Below are 20,395 nucleotides of genomic sequence, written 5' to 3'. Positions count from 1 at the left end.
ATTGATAACTATTTTCGTATATTTGTTGAAAGTTGTAATATATAATTATTATATAATTTAATTTTCTAAATATAATTCTCTTATATATATATATAAAGTAGCAATGTATTTAGAGGGAAATAATATGTAACACTTTCTTTTTAAATATCTTCACTATTACCATTATTATCATAATTTTTATAACTAACTAATTAAAAATAGTAGATATATTTCAAAAATTTATAAATTTCTCATTTATGGATTCTTAAATTTTTTATTATTTAATTTAATTATAAAAATTTAAGAATTATACATCTTAAAATTAATAAAATAATTTAGAATTACACTATAAAAATTATCATATGGAGTCAAATATTTTATCCTTCTATCATATAGAGTTAAATAATTTATCATCTCTCTCTCTCTTAAATAATTTGTCATCTCTCTCTCTTTTATATATTTAATAAATTTTAATTTACCTTAATTTTATTTTAATTTAACACATATTTAATAAAAATATTTTTTTAATTATATATTGAATGTTATATATATATAATGAATTATGAAAAAATGAAATAAAATTTTATTTTCATAGTAATGAAAAATAAGAAATTTATGTTAATATTCAATTTTGGTTATTTTTTTTATATTCTTTATAGTATAATTAATAAATAACTAATATTAGTATTAATCATATTATATTATTTTATTATTATTTATATATATATATATATATATTATTCTAACTTTGGTATTGTGGACTTCACGTATGTACTTTCATTTCGTGAAAATTCGATCATCGCTCGGATCTGTAATTTCGAGCCGAGCCGAGCCGAGCAGATAAGCTGCTGGAATCATTTCAGGACCGAGTCAAGATTATAAGCTACCCCATCATTTTCAGACATTCTGGATGCGTTCCAGTTGTCAGATTTGGCATAGATAAACTCGAACACTATATTACTCAATTTTTACCTTGTACTGGGTTAGAATAAAATTTATAAAATATTCGTAGATAATAAGAAAATTACAATTCCTATTGCAATAGCCTTATAATATTGTTAAGGACCGCGGGGCAGGTTTATAGAATTTCTAAAGTTAGTTTGGATAGTCTTTGAAAAATATTAGTTTTAAAGTCTTATAATTGAGTTGTCTGATGTTGTGATTATTGCTTGGTTTAGAGGGCCCAAGAGGGGCCATATAATGATGATAAGATATGGGTTGAGTTTAAAAGTGTTATTTGAACTATTTTGCAGGTTGGGTAGGTCATAGGTATAGGGTAGACTCTGCCAGATTTTCAGCACAACTTAGGGTGTCTTTGGTCTTTTCTAAACTTGTATTGAGTTAAATATATTAAATAATTGTAATGAAATTGTCAGGTGAGCCGGGACAGCCTTCCTCCTCCGCTCAGCCGCCACAGTGACCTCGGTTCAAGTTTGTAAGTAAAATGTTAATTTTAATTGTAATTTCGATATTATTATATGTTCAAGCATGCCCATACATCACTTATAAATATGTATCTACGTAGCTAAACACTAGGCACGTTTTATATTGCATTCATAATTGTTGAAGTGCCATGGATGTTGTTTGTGGTAATTTAGAGCAGTGTGTGTGCATGGCGTATGTGTGGTATAGTATTAGATATAGACAGGACGGGTAGACACGGCTTGAGAGACACTCGCTGGGACTCGGTCTTTTGGGGTAGACACGACTTGAGAGACACTCGCTGGGACCCCGCATTTGGTTTATTAAGCAAAAGTCCGGCTTGAGCGACACTCATTGGCAGAGGTTGGATTAAGAGGGCTGTATAGGGGATCAGCTCCCATATATGTATTGTTTGACAGTGTTGGGTGTATGAGTGCTCCAAATTTCCTTGTTGCTGTTATGATATGAAAATTATGACGATGTTGCATTTCACTCCATATGGTGCATTAGCTTTAGATAGCTATAGAGGTTATGGTTAAAATTGATATTTTACTCTCTGAGTCGAACCCTCACTCCTGTTCATCTATTTTTCCAGGCTACAGGAGGATTATTTGTTGTGGCTAACTTGCTCTTCTTTTTCACGGGTCCATTAATAGTATTTAATATATTTTATACAATTGAGTTAAACTCCGCATGTATTAAAAGCACCTACTTTTATTTTGGGCGTGTATTATAAAAGTTATGTTGGACCTGTAAAATTATTAACTGTATGCATTATGGGATTTGATGAGGGAGCTGAACTCCTATTTGAGTTATGACATTTTGATTATGTGGAGGGTGAGCTGAGCTCCCCAATTTATTATATATTGTGTTTACAGGTCAGACAAGTCAAAAACTCCCCATTAAATGGTCCATTTTATGCTCGGACTCTATCCGATTGAATTCTTGAAATTGGGCCCAAATGGGCCTTAGAGTTGGGTTGAAGAATAGTTAGGCTTACTACGGGCATCGGAGGCTTTAGGCTGGCCCAGGTTCCAGTGCCGGTCCGGCCCATAGGTTGGGTCATGATATATATATATATATATATATATATATATATATATATTGAAGTTTTATTTTTTATTAATTAATTATATAATTTCTTTAAATTATGATTAAGTTATTAATTTTCTAATTATACATATATAAGTTATAAATTATTTAATTATTACACTTTAATACTATAATAAATAACTATTATTATTATTATTATTATTATTATTATTATTATTATTATTATTATTATTATTATTATAAATACCTGAAAGGTTCAATTTAATTAGAGAAAGGAAAAATTAAGAATTAATTGAACTAATTTATTAATTTTACCCCTTAAAAACATATACTAATTTTATATATATTGTATTTTCACTTTCTGATGAAGAAGTGGTCCATATTTTTATAAAATAAATTCAAAAGGAGGTAAGATTTTAAATCTATCATATTTATATCAATTGGTAATTTTTAATTAAATTTATTAATGACTATTTTTTTATATTTTCTGAAAGTTGTAATATATAATTATTATATAATTTAATTTTCTAAATACAATCCTTATATATATATATATATATATATATATATATATATATATATATATATATATATATATAAAAGGAATGTATTCACAGGAAAATGACATGTAACACTTTACTAAAAAAATTTATCACGTGTCACTTTCTATAAATATTCTTTTTTATACTAATTACTATTTAATTTTTTATTTATCTTTTAATTATCATTATTATTTAAAATACTACATTAAAATTTATGATTTAAATTATTATTTATTTAAAATTTATTTTTTAAAAATTAAGACATTTTATAATTAAATGCAATATTTATAAATTATTTATATTATTCTGTAAATAAAAATTATTATTTAATTTTTAATTCATCTTTTAATTATTATTAGCATTTATAATGCTACTTTAATATTTCTTAGTTAAAATATTATTTTCTTTAAAATCTAATTTTTTAAAAAATTAAAACCTTTTATTATTAAATATAATACTTAAAAATTATTTATACTATTTTTTTATAAATTCATTTATATAAAATATTATTCATCACATGTTACATTTAATAATAATAATAATAATAATAATAATAATAATAATAATAATAATAATAATAATAATAATAATAATAAAAGGTAATTGATAACCATTAATTTAAGGAATATTAACTATTAATTTATGATTTCATAATTAATTATAAATACTCTTCTTTATATTAATTATTATTTAATTTTTTTTATTTTTCTTTTAATTATCATTGTTATTTATAATATTACCTTAGCATTTATGATTCAAATTACTATTTCTTAAAAAATTAAAATATTTAGTAATTAAATGTAATATTTACAAATTATTTATATTAATTTATAAATACTAATTATTATTATTTTTAATTTCTCTTGTAATTATTATTCTTATTTATAATTGATGCATACATTTTGCATAGTCATTTAGGTTTAATTTCATGGCTATTTTATTTGATTATTAGTCACTTTTAGTTAATTTCATTAGTTATTTAGATAGTTTTTCATAATTGCCAATTTTTGGATTAATTTGTAATTTTACTTTATTTTGTAGGAAAAATAGTGTTTTTGAAGGACTAAAAAGATTTTGCCATTGAGGAGTGATTTCTACAGCCAAAGATGTCAAAAACAAGTTTCAAAGTTGAAATATGCATTGGCCAAATTGCGCATAACTTGCCGCATAAGTTATGCAGTTCTGCATAAGGAGAAGAAACTGTCCCAACTACTTGCCGAAATTTGCATAAGTTGCCGCATAACTTATGCAGATTCGTGCCTCCCTTATGCAACCTCACAGAATTGTGCATAACTTATGCATTCTTGCACCTTGCTCATGCAGTTTCGCAGAAGAGAGCCAGAAACCAGCCGAAAACTGTATAAGGGACTGCATAACTTATGCAGTCCCACAAAGATTTTATAATGAGCTGGCAGAAGATTCCCTCAGAAAATCATACATCAAACACACCATTTTATGGCTCCTTGTCAGAAAAAAATTATAAATAGATCCTTATCCCATTTTAGAAAAAAAAAAAAGAAAAAAGAGGGGAAGAAAAAGGAAAAGGAGAGGGCAGCAGCTGAAGAGTCAAAAACATCTCCCACACCATTTCCAATCAGATTTGGAGTTTTCTTTCCTTTATTGCATTTTTCCTACCTTTCTAGTATTGGGTTTCTTGTTTCTTAGCTTAGATTAAAGCTTTATTTCCATATTAACTCAGAATATCTTGTAAATATTATGGATAGTGAGTAGTTTTATTTGATTCTGGAGTAAGGGATGTAATATTTGAGATATTTTGTGGATTTTGATTGGGTAATCCATATTTTGTGGTCTTAATGAGTTTTATTCATTTCTTGTGTGCTCAATGACATGCTTAGTGTAGGATCCCACTAAGTGATGTTCTTAATCCATGGTTGAGGCACCGAAAGGAGAAAGCCTTGTGATAGATAATCAAGAAATTGGACTTAATTAACTTAGATCTAGAAATAGACTAAGGATTAAGAGGATTTACAGATTAATTAAGGAACTTAATGGGTCTTGATTAACTTTAACTCCACGAAAGTAGGATTAGATTGATTAAGGCACTCTTTGTCCCACTCGAAAGGGTATTCAAAGGATTTAAGAATTAATCTCCTTAAAACCCATAAGTTCCACAAGATTGGATAACCAATTTAAAAATTTCAAAATAGCTTGAATATGAACTCCCCAACTCCAGAATCACCTTTTTATAATTGTTAATTTCTAATTGATTTTAATTGCTTACCATTTTAAATCTTGCCATATTTCAATTTGCTTATTTTAATTTGGTGCAAATTTAGTTAAATCATTACATTGTTGAATAGATCATTAATTTTACACATATAGAATTCATACTTCAATATCCATCAATTTATTGCTTTAATTTCAAAAATAGTTTGAATTAGTCAACTTTTTATATAAAAAATTCAACCATTAACACAACTCCTCGTGGGAACGATATCTTTTCTATATTACTTGTACGACCCGTGCACTTGCGGTTTGGCCACATCAATAATATTACTTTAATATTTTATGATTTAATTTATTATTTTTTTATTTTGATTTTTAAAAATTAAGATATTTTATGATTAAATATAATATTTAAAAATTATTTATATTAATTTTTTATAAATTCATTTTTGTAAAAACATTATGTACCAAATGTTATCCTCTATAATAATAATAATAGATCATTGATGGCCATTAGTTTAAAAAAAATTAATCATTAATTTGTGATCTAATAATCAACTATCATATAATTCAATTTTAAATTATTTCATATCTTTAACAAATATTTTTATTGCATTGTTAAAAAATTTGAGAGATAAAAGTGTAGTCTATATAAAAAGTCATAAAAATAAAATATAGAGATTTGACTTATTTGTAATTAGTATATATTATTTTTTATATTAATAATTTAATATTCTTTTTATTTTACTTTCCTAAAATTAATTAGTATTTATTATTATTATTATTATTATTATTATCATCATCATCATCATCATCATTATGGCCAACTTATGGCAATTTAATTGAAATGGCCAAGTAAATAAAAAATATTTTACTTTTAAAAAAATTAAATTTAAATGTTTTTGTTACCATTTTTTAATTCAATAATATTTAGTTATAAATTATTTTTTATTTAAATAATTTTTATTTTTTTGTCAATATATAGTATCATATAAGGTTTTCAATACACATCAAGTACTATTCTTTCAAAGTATTTTTATTTTACCTAAATGTGCTCAAATATTTTTTATATTTTATTATTTCTTTCAAAGTTATTAGTTATTATTCTCAAAATTTATTTATTTAAATATATCTAATTAATATTTATTTAATTATTAATTTTTTAAATTTTCTTATTTAATATTTCCTAAACTTTGAATATCTTATTTCATCATAATTATATATATGGAATAAAATTATAATTAATATTTTAATTATCAATATTTTATTATAATTAATTTTCATCAAAATTATTTTTAAATTTTAATTAAATATTTATATCTTAGTGCATAAATTATTTCTTAACTATATTTTTATATAGAAGTAGAATTTTAAATATAAATTACAAATATAATAATATTGAAAATCTAGCTGCAAATAAAAATAATTAAGAACAATTAAAGTTATAATATTATAATCATAAAATTTGCCTTTTAAAAAATAATATGTATTTATAGTATTTATTTTAATAATAAAAAATTATGATATTTTAAAATTACAACTTTTATAAAATGTATTTATTTTATATTACAAATTTATGCATGTAAAGTGATAACTATTTTTGTCGAATAATTATTTTATAAAAAAATTTGAGATTAATAAAAAAAAATTTACATTTAGATGTTGTAATTTTAATAATAATATAATAAAATACTATTTTTAATTAATAATAATATTATATATTTTCATTATTACTAAAATTAAATAATTCAATTCATCATTAGCAATTTGATAATTTTTTATTATATTAATAATAAAAAATATTATATTTATAATTTATAAAAAATAAATATCAATTTATATAAATTATGAGATAAAATATAAAAATTTTATGAAATTTAAATTATTTTTTATATAAAGTACTTTAATTACATTTTAAACAAAATATTCATAAAAATTACTCTTAATAGATGTATAAAAAATTAAATAGATATTTTAATTAACTATAACATAAATTAATTAAAAATTTATTATTATGATAGGTAAAATTTTATTTAAATTAAATTAAATAAAAAATTTTAATTTAAAATTAATTTTATAATAATAATTTATTTTATTTAAAATATAATTAAAAATTAAATTATAAATTATAAATTACCCATGCTGTGCATGGGTAGTACAACGGCTGTTACTTGCCATTCAGGATTGCTTTTTATTAATTTAAATTCAACACGTCACCATTTTAAAAAATTTCATCTAAATTTAATACATTCAAGATTTTAAAATAATCTTTAAATGCTCTCAAATAAAAGTAATTATAATTGATGAATAAGAAATTCTAAAGGCACGTCTTTCAGAATTGACATAATATATTTATAATTCTAAAATATTTTGATTGAATAAATTAGATTGAATTTGTTATGTTTTGTTGAATTTAATAGAAAAAATTCAAACATTATTATAATTTTGAATTATATATCAATTTTTTAAAAAATATTTAAAATACAAGATTTACCAAATATATCTCAATCAAATAAAAGAATCTAAATATTCCGTTAGTCTTACAAAGATAGATTTTTTTTTTATCTGTCTTAAATTATCAGTTATTTTTTTAAATAATAATTTATTTATTAATTTATTAATATACTCTATTTAAGATGTATTGAAAAATAAAATCTACTTTCAAGAACAATTTAGTAACATGGTTTATTTGACTTTTAATAGAACAATAAAAGTGGAGAATACATTAAGAAAAAATAAATAAATTTGTTATTTAATCATATTAACTATATTTTTTAAAAATTATTTAAAATTAGAAGTAAACCTATCTTCATAAGATATCGAGACAACCTATCTTTATAAGACATCGAGTTAAAGTATTAAAAATTATTCATAAATTATATGATTAGTGAATTACATAATAATTAAAATAGCCATCGTTATAAAAAAAGAAAAAAAAATCTTCTTTTCATAAATTTCTACCATGTTCATTACTAAAAAAATTAATTTGTCATAATTTTTAACATATTCATAAATGAAAAAGCTTAGAATACAAACTTCATTCCAATAATTTTCGAAGGGTTCATAGAATGATAGAAGAACTATATAACTTGAATTCGACTTAACTACATAGCAGGCCATGAATTTTGCCAACTTTATCTTTATTTATTTTTTAGAAAATTAAAAATTATCAATTTTTTTAAAATTTTATCTTTATCTATTATTATCCTAATATATTTATTTCTTACTATTACCTTTCTCTATTTTAATTAAATAGGAGAATATTTTAATTAATTATTAATTTTTTTATAAAAATAAAATTATTCAATATGTAAAAATCTTAAAAAGCACTTAAAATATAACAGGACGAGTAATACATAAGGACTTCTTTATTCAAAGATCTAATGTTGATTACTTAAAATATAACAGGACGAGTAATACATAAGGACTTCTTTATTCAAAGATCTAATGTCGATTATTAACTCATCATGATGTGGACATATGTAATTAAATGGGGATTTAATTTTATCCCTGATTTCATAATTAATATACCATTCGGAAGGAATTATTAAATATATTGTATAAGCTTTTTACACTTTACGACTTTTTTTTTATTAATAAAGTGAAACTATTTCTCACAATTGATTGATATATAATTGTTTCATGAATGAAAATGTAGCCAATGTTATGAATGATTTGGATCCAACAAATACAGAAATTAAGTTGCTATATATCTCTATTACAAAGATGTTTTATATCAATAAAAATAAAGTCAATGAAATGAAAAGGATGAGATGCAATAATCTTATCAAGCACTAGAAGGATGCATTATATTTGATAAAGCAGTGTTAATTTTTTATAATAAAAATGAAAATTTCTGAAGAGTATTAAATGAGTTTTCATATATTATATGGGATTGGATAAGATTTGGTTGGATGAAATCATAAGAAAATATTATTATGAGAATATGCATTTTTAGTTAGTGACTAGAGAAGAGTTGATTAAGATTAAGACTCTTCCATAATCTAATCACATTTTTTTTAATTCTTTTTCTATTATATTTCAGGAGCAATTAATAAAGAATTATATATATATATATATATATATATATATATGTAAAATGGTGTTTAAAAAATTGTCATGTGGTATAAAATGGTAGTCTTTAGCAACGAACGTTACTCTCAGCAAAGGTGTTTTTGCTGCCAGAGCAGCTGTAACGTTAATGTCATTGGTGAGTCTATCTTTTACTATTGGGCGCACTTTAAAGCTAATACTGGAAAGCGGTGTCCAGTGCTTAGACTTAATATATATATATATATATATATATATATATAGAGAGAGAGAGAGAGAGAGAGAGAGAGAGAGAGAGAGAGAGAGAGAGTCCAAAAAGAGATAAGAAAAACTATATTAAAAATATGCTTAAATTTAAATTATTTTAAATTAAAAATTAAAAATTATTATTTTTTAGAATTTTTTTAAAAACTCCGCCTAAGTAGTTTGTACTTAGCCGGTCCCAAACCCGGATAAAAGAGGAGAGTTGCGGTAGGTGACAACTAGCGTAAATATTTCGTCACACCTCGTTATATGGATTCTTACGATATAAACTTTAGAACGTTCTCTACTTACGATGCGCTACATCAGAGCCTGGGTGTAGTGAGAAATATGCAAGGGTGTAGGGCGCTCACAGAAAGCGACGCATCATGTCGGCGCCAGGGTGTGGTGTTAAATAAGCAAGGGTTCCCACATCATGAACGGTTGTGGGTAAAGAAGTTAGTCCATAAAACAGATAGTAGAACAAAATACAAGATAGATATAGAGAACAATAGAAGATATTATAGAATGAGATCAATTAGGAAGGAACAGGATAGGAGGAGAATCAAGGTTGGTACTTGGAATGTTAGATCACTTACATAAAAATTAATGGAGCTTGGGGATACCTTGGAAAGGAGAAGCGTGAATATTGCTTGCATTCAGGAGACTAAATGGGTAGGAGAAAAAAGTAAGGAAGTGGGTAATTCAAGATACAAACTGTGATTTACCGGAAAGGAGAGGAACAAGAACGGAGTGGGTATGATCATACACAGGACATTGAAAGATACCGTAATAGCTGTAAAAAGAGTAGGAGATAGAATTATACTAGTAAAGTTAGTACTAGAAAGAGAAACAATAAATGTAATTAGTGCTTATACCCTACAAATAGGACTAGATAGTGAGAGTAAAAAAAGGCTTTGGGAAGACATGGATGATCTAATGCAAAGCATACTGAATGAAAAGAATGTTCTCATCGATGGAGATTTAAATAGACATATAGGAAGTGATAGGTAAAGTTATGAGAATGTTCATGAAGGTTTTGGTTTTGGTAGCCAAAATGAGGAGGGGAAAAACATCATGGATTTTGCCATAGCGTACGACCTAATACTAGCAAATACCTACTTTATAAAAAGGGAGTCACATTTAGTGACTTTCAAAAGTGGACAGCATACAAGCCAAATTAACTTCCTCTTAACCAACAAGATAAATAGAACTCTATGCAAGGATTGCAGGATTATTCTAGGAGAGGCTTTAAAAAGTTAATATCAGTTAGTGGTCTTGAATGTAAAGTTTAGGAATAATTCAAGTAAGACTAGAAGAAATATTTTCACTCGAGCAAAGTGGTGGGAGTTCAAATGAGTAAAGCAAGTGAAGTTCAAAAATGAGTTTCTCAAGTTCGAAGCATGGAAGCTGGATCTAGAGGCCAATGGTATGTGGATACAGATGACATCAAAGTTAGAGAAGTAGCTAAAAAAGTACTTGGAGATTCTAGAAGCCATGGACTACCCCCAAAAGAGAAATGACAATAGAATGAGGATGTACAAAAGGCAGTGAAGAAAAAGAGGGAATGGTATAAGAAATTACCTAAGTGTGATAATAATGAGGCTTATGAATAGTACAAGATAACAAAAAAAGAGGCAAAAAAGGCGATTAGTCAAGTAAGAACACAGGCTTTTGAAAACTATATGAGAAACTTGAAACTAAAGAAGGGGAGAAAGATATTTATAGATTAGCAAGGAGGAGAGAAAAGAAATGTCAAGATCTCAATCAAGTTAGGTGCATTAAGGATAAAGAAGGAAAAATGTTGGTAAAAGATGTGGGTATTAAAGAAAGATGGAGAAATTATTTTGATGACCTTTTTAATAATAGTCAAAGTGATAATAGCGTGAATATAGACTAAAGAGCAATAGAAAAGAATTTGAATTACACTAGAAGGATTAGATCTTCAGAAGTAAAGGAAGCACTTAAGAGAATAAAAGTAGGTAAAGCCTGTGGATCCGATAGAATACCAATTGAAGTGTGCAAGTGTTTGGGAGATGTGAGAGTGACATGGTTAACTAAATTGTTTAATAAGATTCTAAACTAAAAAAAAATGTCTGATAAATGGAAGAGGAGTATTTTAGTACCTATTTTTAAAAATAAGGGAGGAATACAGAGTTACTCAAATTACAAGAGAATTAAATTCATGAGCCATACTATGAAGTTGTGGGAGAGAGTTGTGGAACATCGGCTATGTTATAACAATTCTATCTCCCCCAATCAATTTGGCTTCATACCCGAACATTCAACTATGGAAGTGATCTTTTTAATTAGAAGCTTGATGGAGAAATATCGAGATGCGAAGAAAGATTTACATATGGTTTTTATCGATTTGGAGAAGGCTTATAATAGTGTTTTAAGAGATGTCTTATGGAGAGTGTTAAAACAAAAGAGGGTATCTATTAGGTACATACAAGTATTGAAAGATATGTATGAAGGAGCAAGTACTATTGTGCTCACATTGGGAGGGGACACAAGAGATTTTCCTATCTCAGTTGAATTACACCAAGGCTCAGCTGTGAACCCTTATCTTTTTATATTATTTCTAGATGAATTGACGAAACATATACAAGAGAGTATCAATTAGTGCATGATATTTGCGAATGATATAGTTCTGATAGATGTGACGAGAGAATGAATCAATAGAAAGCTAGAGTTTTGGAGGAGTAATCTAGAGTCAAAGGGCTTTAAGTTAAATATAACGAAGACAGAATACATGCATTGCAAGTTTAGTGAAGGCCGAACTGGTGATAGGGAAGGAATTAGTTTGGATGGAATGGTGTTGCCCCAAAGTAATCACTTTAAATATCTCGACTTAATTATTCAAGTAGATGAGGGATATGAGGAGGATGTTAGTCATAGGATTAAAGCCGGATGGTTGAAGTGGAGACGTGCCATAGGAGTTTTATGTGATCGCAAGATTCCCAATAAGTTGAAAGGAAAATTTTACCGTACAGTCATACGACCGCTCATGTTATATGGTAGTAAGTGTTGGGCAATGAAGGAGTTATATGTGTCTAAGATGAGAGTTGTGGAGGTGAGAATGTTAAGGTGAATAAGTAGCCATACTAGACTAGATAAAGTCCATAATAAGAGTATTAGAGAAAAGGTAGGAGTAGTATCAATTGATGATAAGTTGATAAAAGGGAGATTGAGGTGGTTTGGTCATGTGAAGGGTAGACATACAGAGACTCCAGTTAGACAAGTAGTGCACATTGGGTTAGATGATAGAAAGAAAAGAAGGGGTAGACCTAAACTGACTTGAAAGAGAGTAATGCAACATGATTTAGAAGTCTTACACATTTTCGAGGATTTAACCCAAAATCGTTTAGAGTGGAGAAAGAGAATCCATATAGCCAACCCCAATAAATTTTTGGGATAAAAGTTTAATTGAGTTGAGTTGAATAGTTAGAATTTTTTTAAAATTTTATTTTTTTATTATTTAAAAAAAATTTAAAATATTTTTTTAATTTAATTACATTAACAAAAATAATTTTTAAAATTTTTAAAATATAAACTTATTAATTTTTTATTTAATTAAATTAATTAAAAAATCATCTTTATATAATAAATTTTTTAAAATTAAATATAAAAATCTATTAAATATATATCCATAGACGGTGGTAGCCGTTGCCAACTCCATTAAGTCCATCATTACTTCTAAGTTTAATGAAGTATGGCGTTGCCTTACACATATACACTAGTTTAATCCAAATGGCCATAATGTGAAAATCAACAAAAATTTGTATTTTTTTTTTCTTTTTGAATATGGGTTAGATAAAAGTTAAAATCAATTTCCAAGCCCATAAAATTTTCTAGTGTATTTTCGAATGGGAATAATAAAAATTGCATTAACCAGCCACCCAGTCAACATGATACAATTTTGGTTCATTTTCAACCACATTCTTGAACTTTGAGTGTTCAATACCATTTTTAAACTTTAATTTGTATTATAAAATATTTAAATTTCAAATTAACAATACCTAAAATTACTTAAGCCAATATAAATATGCTTAGGTGAATTAAAAATAATTAAAAAAATCTCTCTGTTACATAAAATTTTAACAATAAAAATATTTCTCTCTCCCTCTTTCTTTTCGTTCGGCTCCCATACCTATTTTGCCTCCCTTGTAGCCCAACATAACCTTTTTAACCTGCATACTCAACCTCGCTACTCTACCATCTTCGAAGACCACCACTCGTTCCCGACCAACGGCATCATCAAATCGTTCACAAATAGATCCACCTTTACCCTCTATTCATCATCAAAACCAAAAATAAGAAAATCTATAAAATCATGAAAAATATAAAAATAAATTTCAAAATTTCAAACACATAACACAATATACAAGGAGTAGGGAGAGGTAGATCTAAACGCAGATCAATAAATAGTCACCTCCTTGCCTCTGTTTCCCCAAAATCTCTCCTTTCCTCCGTTTCTCCCTTGACTCCCCTGCTCACTAAGATCCCTCTTACTCTCAAACCAGCTTACAAGCACCTGTCCCTCAACTTCTTGCTCATTAATCCCTCCTCTGCTCCCTGACAATAGCACCTGCTCATCAAGATCCTTCCTACTCTCAAATGATTTACCAAAACAACTTCTCACAAGCATCTGTCGCACGTAACAAACTTATACCCAATTGCACTACATTAGCATAACATCACCCTTTAACCCAATACAAGGGATGAAAGACACAAACCAGAAACAGAGGGAGACAAATCCCAACAAAGCAATGAAGCACACTTCATCCCAAGGGTACCATCCTCATCATCACCTCTTAGAATATTTTATTTGGGCTTATTGATTTTAATTTTATTTTTATAAATTTTGATTTATGTTAACTTATATATAGTCCATAAATTAGTGATCATCAAAATTTTATGGACTACATAAATTCACTACCCAAAGTCCGTCATTGCTTCCAAGTTTACTGGAATGTAGATTTGAGATGCACATGTACGCTAGTTTAATCAAAATGGCCATAATGTGAAAATCAATAAAACTTTGTTTTTTTTTTTTAAATAGGTTGGAGGAAAAGTTAAAAAAAAAATTTGGCTAATTATCACCCATTGTTATTAAATTTTTAGAGTTATTTTGGTATTATCCTTGAATTTCAATTAATATCACAAAAGTATTCAAATGTCAATAATTGAATGACTTTTTGAATAGTGTGTGTTAAATTAAAGTTGAATACTTATGTAATACAAATTGAAATTTGAGTACAGTGTTGAAACAACTATCAGAGTTCAAGAAGAATGAATGAAAATTAATCTATAACCTTCATATTAAGACTTTCAAGGGAAATTACAGCACAATAAAAGATATAAGCTTTAGGAAATCTCTAACACGTCTTCCTTCTGTATTAAGATTTTCAATATATATATATATATATAATAAAAAAATTCTGATTGATGCGTTTTATTCCCTGCAACTCGGATGAATCCTGAAATTAGAAAAACTATCAAGGTAGAATATGAAAAGCAAACCTGTAAGACATGCTAAAGCCATACCTTTCTTCATTGTGATGAGTTGCTTAGATTCCAAGCATAGAACCCAAAACCCTTTATATGGAACTAGATCATAGCTTTATACGGTACTAAGCATGAAACATAACCGATCATGCTGAGGTGGGGGATATATGATTCTGATTCTGATGACAACCAGCCTGCACCTTCAAGAAAATTGTTCAGCCATGGAAGATCACTACATGCCATTCTTGGAGGAGGGCATGGTAAGGGTCTTTGTTTTCTTTTTCTTCTCCTTCTTTTTATTTTACTTTATTAATTCCAATTGGGTTATAATCTCGCATATATAATTTGAAGATGACCCAATATCATGAAAACAAAAATCATTAATTTTTGTAGAAAATGTAATGGAATAATTTGTTTATGTGGATGCTTGACCTGCAGTTGCTGACATACTGCTGTGGAAGAACAAGTATTTATCAGCAGGGATCCTAACTGGTTTCACGGTTATATGGTTCCTTCTTGAAGTTGTGGAGTATCATGTTGTTACTCTTCTTTGTCACTTGCTCATGCTTTTTATGGCCATCCTCTTCATTTGGTCTAATACCGCAGGATTCATCAATAGGTAACCAGAACTTGCCCTTAATTATTTATTTATTTAGGGAAAAATAATATATATATATATATATATATATATATATATATATATATATATATATATATATATATATCTTTTTTATTAATACAAAAGGAGGATTTAACAGGAAAAATAATTTAACGGTTCACGAAAAATTCAATTACTTTCATTATAATTTTTGCCATTATTAATTATTGTCACATGTGCTCATGATATTGGTGCTTGGTGAGTTGTAACAAGTAACCTCTCTGTTTTCAGAAATCCTCCTGATGTTGATGATATAGAGTTGCCAGAATCCACATTGAAATTCTTCTTTGGGCAAATCAACCAATTACTATCAAATTTATATTATATTTCAAGTGGGAAAGATCTAATAACTTTCTTTGTGGTATGCAAATCTCTTGTCCTGTACAAATTCTAAATTATGAACCATTTTCTAAGTTCTATTGTACATTCATTCCTGAGCACTTTGTTTTCAGGCCATAGCTTGTCTCTGGATATTGTCAGCTTTGGGGTCACTATGCAGCACTCTGACACTTTTATATATTGGTAAGAACTTGTGGCTTTTCTTTCATCTGTTTTTAATTTCTTAAAATTTATTTTCTCTACTTGAATTTAATCAATTGGGTTTGCGATGATTTATTTGTTGGATGAAGTTTATCTGTGCTTGGCGACATTGCCAGTTTTGTATGAGCGATATGAAGACCAGGTGGATAATTTTGTTGGAAGAAGCGGCCAAGAGATGAAGAACTTGTTTGAAAAATTTAATACCAAAGTTCTTGACAAGATCCCAAGAGGACCAACAAAAGAGAAAAAGCTGGCTTAAACATGGAATTTCTTAACCTGGAAATGGTTTTCAGAGTGCAAAAAATTTTCTCTGGGGATCTCAGCTTGCAAATTCAAGCTTTGTATAGTTAAGTTGTCAAAAGAAAAAAGATAGTTACAAATTAAAGTGAGAATTATACATGATTGAAGTGCCCATCATTGTGTAATTAATTTGTTAGCAAGCAGGGAATATAATTGCTAGAGAAAATAGAAAAGCTTCTTTGTTTTAGAGAGCAAGCTTGAAGGTTGCATCATTGTGAGAATTATTATAAAATTTGTACTTGTATATGTAATAATACTCTTCAATATAAACTACATATGAAAATGATCACAGAATTGATTTTTTTGGCCAATTTAATATAATCATCACTAAAGAAAAATAAATAATTATTATTTAGTCTCTTTATTTTAACAAAACTTACCATTTGATCCTCTATTTTGAAAAATATATAATTTATATTTTTGTTCGTTCTACTTTTTAGTATCTTCATTCAAATTAAATCAAATTTTCTATTAGTCAATATTTTTAAAGGATGAAGAAATTATTATTACCAGTAATAAACAGTTCAAGATTTAAAAAATAATAGAATACATAATTGTGTGAATTAAAAGAAATTTAAACTAATATCTATAATAATTGGAAGGACTAAAAAATAAACGGAACTTTTATATAAAGATTAACTAAAGTATTTTTAAAATAGAAGGTTTAAGTAATTAGTTTCAATAAAATAAAGGAATTAAATAATAATTTTTCTAAAAAAAATATTGCCATAAAAATAACCTAAGTAGTAATTTATTTTTTTTTTTCCAACGACAGCACTGTGATTTCACATACCAATTTCACAGGGTAAAATATTCTTCCCTACTCTCATCCTAGCTTAATTCTCCCTATACAAATTATTCTCACTTTTTCACCTGATTATTAAAATCCAAAACAAGCATAACAATGTCCCTGCATTAATTCATCACATTCTACTTCTCACACGCTAGGGTTTTTTTTTTTTTTTAAATAATTGATTCAGGTTGATATTTAAGCTCGAGAACTCATAATTTGAAGATGACTACAATAATATTATGCTAAAACTTATTTATCTAGATACCTGTTTTATTCTTCATAATATTCAATTTTCATAATAAATCTGCAATAATCCAACTCAATTGCTCTAGCACACGAGGATCAATCGATGCAAAATAATTTGCAATTACAATTTCCTTTTATTATTTCAGATTAACTATCTCCAAAATCCAATTCACTAAACCTAACTTCCATATATATATCAATTAAATCGTCCCCAATAGCAACGCACTAACAGAAAAAAAAAAAAAATCTCGCCATCATATTTTGTACTCACCTCATAATTCTTACACCTTCAGAATCTCATGTTGTCTAAGACCTCTTCAAGTGCGTATCTTTACTACAATCGCAAAATGGGAGAGAAATGTTAGTATTGACATTGATTGAAGGCATCACTTCTATGTTGTTAAATTTAATTGTACTGTGAACAGAAACTAAGCATGTCATAGAGAGATGAATGTATGTGGTGTATATATATGGTGAAGAATTCGATGTGGTAGTCAAAATATCAGTGCCCCATCTAAGAGTCAGACCGAACGAAAGATTGCTCATATGATTGGTTGCACATTCTAGACTAAGCAAAAGATCGCCCGGGCAACCCAAACCGAGCATAAGAAAAGCTAAAGAAAGAAGAATAGTGGCAATGCTCGCCTGTCCGAGTGAGCATCAACCCTATTGAGTGATAGCAACTCCGGTCAATGATAAGGTCGGATTTTTAGAAGAGAATTTCGAAATATTTACTCAATTTTTGAGATTCATGCAGTTCATGCATATAGATATTACGACTATCTGTCTTTTTTATCTATAAATATGAGAAATAGTCATTAATCACTACTCAAGCTCTCTTTACTTAATTTTCATTCTCTCAACACAGACCTCTAACTTGAGCGTTAGAGTAGCTGGCTAAAAGGCCACTATCCTCATCATTTTTTCATTTTACAGGCTTACTTGGCACGTTGACTACTTTTCAGAAGCTCACAGCAACATCAGTGGAGTCGTCTGTAGAAAACTCAAATTATCGACTGACATCCCACACCTAAAACCATTCTTATTTATGGTTTCAAAATCCAAAGCTTGGGGTGCTATGTTATGGAAATGGGTTTCTTCTTGTTCTGCTCCTGTTCTTTCCCATGCATGGCTACTAGAGGAAGCGGTTACCCTTATTCTTTCTCCTGTTGGTTGTTGATGACCCGTTGGGGTTGGGCTTTCTCGGCGGTCTTGATAGAGCCGTGAAAGGTATAGTAGCAAGCAGCGCTGCTCAGATAACTTTCCAATTGCCGAACTCTACGGTTCTATTCAAGTGGCCTTTGGGCTTAGCCCTTTGATTTTTGTTAGATGGGTTGTATTGCATCTACTATGTATTAGACCTTAGGCCATGTACATTGATTCCTCTAATGAATGTATCTAATTTTAACCCAAAAAAAATGAACGAATAATATTGTAATTAAAAAATTACTAATTAAATTATTTTTATATCACGATTTTTTTCTTTATATATATATAGCGCACTTGAAAATTGATTCTTCCCCTTTTCTTGACAGGGTTCAATCCTCTTTCTGCTTTTACTTGGGCTCGTCCTTCAGCTACATCTGCCACCCTTGCTCCCAGTGGCTCTTACACGTGTTGGAATTATGCCCTTTCAACGATATTCAACATCAGAAAGTTAATTTGACCATAAAGCAGCAGCTTTATAATTGTTTCCCGTTTTGATTTATCCTTTTTAATTATTTATACATAAAAACGAATAATGATTTTTTTTTCTTCTCAAGAAAATAATAATTAGTTAATTTAAAAAATTAAAATAATTATAAGGTTTTTTAAGGACTTCACCGACAGCACCAATTAGTTTTTTAAGGACTTTATACTTAAAATTAGCATCGTATGTCAACAAAAGGCAGCCTATTTTGGATAGGGTTTGAGGAGGGAATGGTAGTCAGCATTTTCTTTTTCTTGTTTTTTTCCCCTCTTTCACATTATTAAATCACCTGCATAAAAAGGTCAATGCAAATCAAACAATCCTTTGATCGGTGTGGTGTTGGCTGTTAAAACTCAAAAACAAGAACTGGCTTTTACCGAGAGAGAAAGAGATTGGATATGGTAAGGGAATGGAAAGAGGCGATAGGGGGGTATGGAAGAAGCGGCGGCGAAGGGTTGAGCAGCGAAGCTTTACTCTTATGGTGGGGTGCACTAATCACTCTATCCATTATTACGGCTATCATTTTCTCTTGTGCAGGTGGCGCATCCAAGGATAAAACCTCTGCTACGCATACCGATACACATGGTTCTACATGCGCAGCTGGGTGCGGTGCAGCTTGCGGTGGTTGAGCTCTTCTCTCCTTCCGTCCGTCTGCCTCCATGTGAACAAATTCAGTTCTGGCATGCCAATAAAACAGTAGAAGTTTCATTTTGGACCATTTTGCAAGAGAATTCAGTTGTAGATATACTAGGTTGTTAATGCAACAGTCACTTGCACATTAACAAATATCGTCAAAGTTTGCTTTGGATTTAGATTTAGATTTAGATTATCATGTTCCATCAATATATAATTGCATTTATCATTTGTATATTAAAGTCACAGCCAGACATTTCTTATCCCAAGAAGCTCTCTTCCACCAGAGAAGCCACAGAATTTTGTTCTTCTTTTAGCCTCCACGTGGCACCGACATTTCATTTGTCTTTTTTCAGTTTTCAAGCTTTGTCCAAAAGAGGGAATAAAAATCAAAAAAAGGATAAAATTGACAATTCATATAATTTAGAAGGGTAACGGAATGCAATTAACAATCCATGGACAAATTGAAATTGCAGCCACCTGAAAAGAGAATTCGCACTCCATAGCCATGTGGAAGATCTTTGCATTCCATGGCAACCGCAATTGCTGAC

General features: G+C 28.1%; 1 protein-coding gene across 1 annotated transcript; it reads left to right on the top strand.

Annotated features, from left to right (window-relative positions):
- Positions 1-13,901: 13,901 nt before the first annotated feature.
- Positions 13,902-16,793, top strand: LOC110663085 (reticulon-like protein B14). The gene is made up of 6 exons (XM_021822298.2): positions 13,902-14,268; positions 15,051-15,244; positions 15,423-15,603; positions 15,874-16,003; positions 16,095-16,164; positions 16,272-16,793. Exons 2-6 carry the CDS (start codon positions 15,133-15,135, stop codon positions 16,439-16,441), a joined length of 663 nt encoding a protein of 220 aa, XP_021677990.2. The 5' UTR covers positions 13,902-14,268; positions 15,051-15,132; the 3' UTR covers positions 16,442-16,793.
- The last annotated feature ends 3,602 nt before the right edge of the window (positions 16,794-20,395 follow it).

This window comes from Hevea brasiliensis, chromosome 13 (assembly GCF_030052815.1).
Source record: "Hevea brasiliensis isolate MT/VB/25A 57/8 chromosome 13, ASM3005281v1, whole genome shotgun sequence".
Classification (NCBI taxonomy): Eukaryota; Viridiplantae; Streptophyta; class Magnoliopsida; order Malpighiales; family Euphorbiaceae; genus Hevea; species Hevea brasiliensis.
This window is presented reverse-complemented; position numbering and strand designations above follow the sequence as displayed.

Bases quoted from the DNA above. Each gene is read 5' to 3' on its own strand.
- LOC110663085 (XM_021822298.2), top strand. From the start codon at position 15,133: ATGCTGAGGTGGGGGATATATGATTCTGATTCTGATGACAACCAGCCT. The intron at 16,004-16,094 runs GTATGCAAATCT...CTTTGTTTTCAG, and splicing joins ATCTAATAACTTTCTTTGTG to GCCATAGCTTGTCTCTGGAT. The intron at 16,165-16,271 runs GTAAGAACTTGT...TGTTGGATGAAG, and splicing joins TCTGACACTTTTATATATTG to TTTATCTGTGCTTGGCGACA.